At 41.6% G+C, this 6,129-nt stretch overlaps 1 protein-coding gene across 1 annotated transcript; it reads left to right on the top strand.

Moving 5' to 3' along the window:
* The first annotated feature begins 214 nt into the window (after positions 1-214).
* On the top strand, positions 215-5,983 carry krt18a.1 (keratin 18a, tandem duplicate 1). Its single transcript, XM_017411344.3, has 7 exons — positions 215-760; positions 2,955-3,037; positions 3,417-3,573; positions 4,515-4,679; positions 4,780-4,905; positions 5,107-5,327; positions 5,430-5,983. The coding sequence occupies exons 1-7, from the start codon at positions 326-328 to the stop codon at positions 5,548-5,550; spliced, it is 1,308 nt and encodes a 435-aa protein (XP_017266833.1). The 5' UTR covers positions 215-325; the 3' UTR covers positions 5,551-5,983.
* Positions 5,984-6,129: the final 146 nt, after the last annotated feature.

A 6,129-nucleotide genomic window follows, 5' to 3' on the forward strand; every position in this document is an offset into this window, starting at 1 on the left:
CTAAAAACCTTCCCAAATCCTTACAAATCTCCCCGTTATTGAATGTCCACAAACTTTTGTAACTTTGGCGGGAGGGAGGAAGGGAGGGAGGGAGGACAAAGGCATGTCCTGAGCAGCTCTGCGGTTGGAAAAAAGGGAGGCAACAGGGTAAATGGGGGGAGTGGTTTAAAGGGCGGACCTGTAGGCCCAGGGGGTTTAAATAGGGAAAAAAGCCTCTCTTCTCCTCCTGCCTCGTGTCTGTGAGCTCCAGTTTCTGTCTGCCCAGCCTGTGCCTCGTTCTCTTCCTCACAGTGTGTCTGACTGAGTCTCACACTCTACAGCAATCATGCAAACCTCAAGGCAAACTACATACTCTGTGCGATCCTCTACTAGTAGCAGGGCTCCTGGCATGTCCATCACCCGTACCTCTGCTCCCATCTACAAGGCCCAGTCTATCCATGGTGGGGCCGGTGGCTCCCGGGTCAGTGTCTCCTCCACCGTCCGAAGCTCACTGGGAGCTGGGATGGGAGCCGGGATGGGAGCAGGGGGCTTCTCCAGCAGCATCCAGGTGAGTGGGAACAGCGCAGACATCATGGGCAACGAGAAGTTTGCCATGCAGAACCTGAACGACCGGCTGGCCAGCTACCTGGACACCGTGAGGAACCTGGAGAAGGCCAACCAGAAGCTGGAGATCCAGATCAAGGAAGCCCTGCAGAAGAGCGGACCCGACTTCAGAGACTACAGCAAGTACCAGGCCATCGTGGACGACCTGAGGAAGAAGGTAAGAAACGGGGGCATGGAGAGGGCAGACAGAGGAATGTGAAGTTAATTAATAAGTGCTGAACAAAAAGCAAGTGAGGGGGGGGCTTTAATAATGGGAATGAGTGAGCTTGATGAACTGAAAAATGAAAACCAGAATGAGATGCTGTGAAACTCTTGGCTTAAAGAGCACTATAAATGAACACCAGAAGGTATTTTGTTTCACAAACATATTAAAAATAACATAGTTAGTAAGGGCTTCATCTTGTCTGTATCTTCTCCTACTGTGAGAACCAGGGGGGCCGAGGCCTGGACCGGAAACAGTATGGAGGAGGAATGTTGGAGCGTCAGGGGTCACAGAGACAGGAAAACAAAATGAATTCCAGGAACTGAAATCAACACGTAGACCCACGAATTTTAATTTTAAGCATCAATTTCCTCTTTCTTCAGTGGTGTAATGGGACAAAATATAGTAGGGTCCTTACATATTATATGATGCAGTCATTACTTCTGTGTACACATATACCCGAAACTGATAAGGAAAAATAAAAAAGACTAAATTTATAAACTATTTTGTGTCAACTTAAAACCATTTATGATCTGTTTTATGAGTAACTGATAAGTACATTTACCACTAAATGATTTATGAACTCAAAGTAAAAGGATTACTTTAAATACATTTGAATAGGTTAACCATTTATCACAAGTTGTATCCGATTTAGTCTCTAAATAAGCTTGCAGTCTTAGTTTTCTTTTAGGAAAAAATAAATCTTAAATATTTTGTGTCTTCAGATGTCCTTCAGCATTCAGAGATTATTTTCCAACAATATTTCATTGTGAGAAATGTGGACAAGGAGGAGTGTTTTCTAATCTTTTTCTGTGTTAGCAGCGTCGAGGTCAGTAACAATGTTTTTGAAACAAGGTCAAACGAAACGCAAAAAGTTTGAAAAGGGAGTTCACTGGCTTTTTCCCATGATCTTATCATTCTCAAACTATTACGCAAGAATGAGCACTTGTTGAAATTAGATTTATTCAGCAGAGTGCCTTAGTTTATCCAAACAGTCCAAGGTCAAAACAGACTTATTTTTGTATGGTGTGATGCAAATAATTGCCCAAATGGTGCCCTTATCTGAGAAATCGCAACTCTCACGGCAACATTAAAAAAAGACCAACAGATAAAGTCAACTACCCATGCAAATATGCCCATGCAATCCCATGACTGGACACGCACACACACACACACACACACACATACAAAGCTACCCTCATCACCACCTCCCTGATGCAAATGTTAACAGGATAGATCCTGTATTTCAGCAGCTGCCTGGCAGCTGCTTATTGGCTCCTGGACTTTGTCACCTGGTTGCCTCCCTGACATCCATACCAGCCTTATCAACTGTGCCAGAACTGCTTAAACAAACACTCTTGCCATGCTGGTACTGTCCTTGGTTATCCATCTAGACAGTGACATTTGTTCTCTGACAATAATCCTGTTGCTACTTAAAATAAAACCCACGCAAATGGAAAAATATACTTCAATTTAAGTTACGTTGGGCTGCTGCTGCTAGCTATGTTAGTGTTGTATAAAAGCTAGGCTAGCTGCCAGTTGGAAAACAGATACAACTTTCATTCTAATACAAAATAAATTTTATATACTTCACTTTTAAACTTCTGTTTCCAGGCTTCTTTAATTGAAAAAATACATATTGCTTTGCATGTCAAAGTTTAAAACAAGGGACTCGCATGATCGATTAGTGCTCAACATCTATGATGGGGGACTCTCAGCTACCACCATACCAAATTTTAGCTCAATATCTGTAAAATTGACCAAGTTATAGCGATTTTGGAGTTTGCTAATCAATTAACTGTGACAGCCACGTTGAATCAGGTTAACTCCAAAAATCATTTGACTGTAGATGTACCTCCACTGAATACTTTCTGTTCAGTAACATAGTTCTATAAATTCCATGTACTGGTTTGTGATAGACTTTGCTAACAAACAAACAAGCACACACATTCAAAGGTACATACATGATCACCCACCTTTCATGGCAGCGAGCATTAAAAATGAAATTAATGCAAGAAAAGATAAAACCCCAACACATAGGATGTCTTTTTTACAACCCACTGTATATGAATTATTGTGTCTTTCATCTCTTTTTTATCAATATCGTCATTTCTATTAATTTTCTTTTCTTTTTGTTAACCCATTCTAGATTTTTGACGCCAACATTGACAATGCCCGACTGGTCCTGAATATCGACAACGCTCGCCTGGCTGCCGATGACTTCAGAGTAAAGTAAGACTAATGAGACTGTAAAACACAAAACCAGACAGCTGCAGACACACCCTGCTTTACTACAGAATTGGCTGCAGGGTGAATAAATCCTGTCGTAATCTAAGGAGGCAGTCATTTGTCTTGTAGTCATTATTCATCACCCTTCCATCATTGCTGGTGGCGACACTGAAGAAGTGTTATGAATGTGTAGGCAAACACAGCTGGCTAGTTGTACACTGGCCACATAATAACTCGAAGCACACTCACACTCGACTAGATTTCTGAATTAGGTGCATCAATGAGAAGATTTACTTTGAACCAAGCTAATTCAGGCTTTGAGTGTGATCAGCTGCTCCAGGGTTTTAAAGTGATCCTAACTGTCCCAATTTGTGCTTTTCAGATTCGAGTCTGAGTTGGCCATCCGCCAGTCCGTTGAGGCTGACATAGTCGGTCTGAGGAAACTCATCGACGACACCAACCTGAGCCGCTTGAACCTGGAGAGCGAGATCGAAACCCTGAAAGAAGAGCTCATCCACCTCAAGAAGAACCACGAAAATGTGAGTTTATCGCATTTAAAAGTCGGACAAAGGTTCCCATCCTGTGACTACGCAATCGACCGTCCTTAACAGGGATCATCACGTGTTTTTAGCAAACATCCACACCCTTTGAGGATCTTTATAAATATTTGTATACGAGCTCATCATATTAAGCCCCATCTTGACTGCTTAAGTTGCACAAACAAGTCAGTCACGGTTGACCAGACTGCAGTGTGTTTGTAAAAACAGGCGTGAGAAAGCTTGACATGTACGTCTCTTAAGACATTTAAAATATTTATATGTGAATTCTGTGGGAAGCCTCATCGTAAAACTCATTACAGTCCGCATTTGGCAACAGAGTTGCACCACAGAATTAAAATTATTGTGATTTGAGCGCATAAAGCCAAAACACAACCATTTGTTTACTGAGGGAAATGTTAAATTAAATGTTTAGGGACCCAGATAGGAATTTAGATAATTCCACTGTATATTTACCTGACCATAGTGTGTGGTTGTGGTTGCAGGAAGCTTGGAGTCACGGCTGGGTCACAGTTCAATAAGAACTGTCATCTAAAAAAATAACTCAGTTTATTTAAATTAAAAGATGGATTTTTATGCACTTTTGTTAAGCAGATAAATCATAGGAAAGGAGGAATGCATATCACCCAACTCTTTCTATATCAGTTTTAGACTAAGATCATCTCGGGTTGAGAAATGATAAAATTTAAGCTGTTTTAGTCAAACCTTAAAAACAAAGTTATGTGCAGTCTCATGTGATATCACCAGATGTCATGATGTCAGATGTCATGTGTTGTGAATGACTGTTACATCAGGTGATTAATATTTGCAAGTTTCATCAGAATTTGCCCAGTGGTTCATGAAATATTTTGGTAATAAAAATGAAGCATAGCTTATGGATTTGTTTGCTAAAACCTGAGCCCGTTGTGTGTTTATTTTTTCAGGAGGTTATGGAGCTTCGTAACCAGATCGCCAAGTCCGGTGTCCACGTAGATGTTGACGCTCCCAAGGGTCAAGATCTATCTCAGATCATGGCAGAAATTAGAGCCAAATATGAGAACATGGCAAAGAAGAACCAGGAAGAACTCAAAGCGTGGCACGAATCTCAGGTAAACGATTCACAAAAGCTTATCAAGCACATTGTTTGAAAGTAATCCTGACATTTCTCAAGGGATTAACGAATCCTTGTTATTTCGATCCCTTATTTAGATAACAGAAGTGCAGAGTCAGGTGACCCAGAACACAGAAGCCCTGAAGGGTGCGCATACAGAGCTGACAGATCTGCGCAGACAGATCCAAACCCTGGAGATTGAACTGGAGTCACAGAGGAGCCTGGTGAGAAGCATGTAGTCAGCACATACTTCATTTACCTCAGCACAAGCTTATCCTCCTTCACAACAATGTCCAACTCAGCACTCTCACTTCAGGTCGCTTGCCTTCACTTTGTTGACAAAAGCTTCGCACTCCAGTGACCTGTCGCCATGGTGCTGTCCACGCAGAGCCTGTTAAAATTTAACCCCTTTTTCGTCCTGACAGAAAGCCTCCCTGGAAGGAACGCTGAGGGACACGGAGCTGCGTTACAACATGGAGATCGAGTCCCTCAACTCCCTCATCCTGGGTCTAGAGGCGGAGCTCACACAGCTGCGCAACAACATCCAGATGCAGACGCAGGATTACGAGTCCCTGCTGAACATAAAAATGAAGCTGGAGGCTGAGATTGCGACATACAGGCGCCTGCTTGATGGCGAAGACTTTAGGTGAGTGGGATCATGTTTCTGTAGATTCTTGTGTCATATACTTTCACATACTGCAGATAAAAAACAACTTCAAACTGACTGAATATGCATGTTTTTCTTTAGGATTCAGGATGCTTTGGAGGAGCAGAAAACGGTTGTGCAGAAGACCAAAGTGATGACCGTCACACAGACCCTGGTGGACGGGAAAGTGGTCTCCTCCAGCACAGAAACCAAAGACTACTAAATACAACAAACAGCCGACTGAAACTCCCAGCAGTAAACACTAACACAAGAAAATATTTAGACAACTTTTACTTCCTGTAAGTTTGTCTTAGGTTTTAACCAAACAGTGATAACAATTAAAGCTAGCAGTGCGATTAGATTCACAACCCGGTTAAACAGAAACAGAAAAACTGGATCAGAGGAAAATCTGTTATTTATTTCATCATGGTTTGTTATTGTCATTGTTTGCCGACCTGTAGATGTTTACAAATGATTGGAGGACTGTCATTTTTTTTCCAAACTAGTTGAACATTTCAAAGTAGAAAAATGTCTAATTAAAATTTCAAGGTGTTTTACGTGTAATGTTCATCGTCTTTGGTTTTCCTTTCGCTCCAGTTCAGTCTGCCTGCCGCGCTGTGATGATAAGACAATTCAATAAATACTTTTTGACAAAAGAAATGCTTTTGAAACAGTGTCTTGCTTAAAACTGGGATTAATTTGTTACCTGGTCTCAAAAATTAGGGGTGGGCGGCTCAATCAAGATATCAATATTATAGATACCAATGTTGGTATACTATAGGTACTGGCTCAATGTGTGTGT

The sequence above is a fragment of the Kryptolebias marmoratus genome, linkage group LG8 (genome assembly GCF_001649575.2).
Source record: "Kryptolebias marmoratus isolate JLee-2015 linkage group LG8, ASM164957v2, whole genome shotgun sequence".
Taxonomy (NCBI): Eukaryota; Metazoa; Chordata; class Actinopteri; order Cyprinodontiformes; family Rivulidae; genus Kryptolebias; species Kryptolebias marmoratus.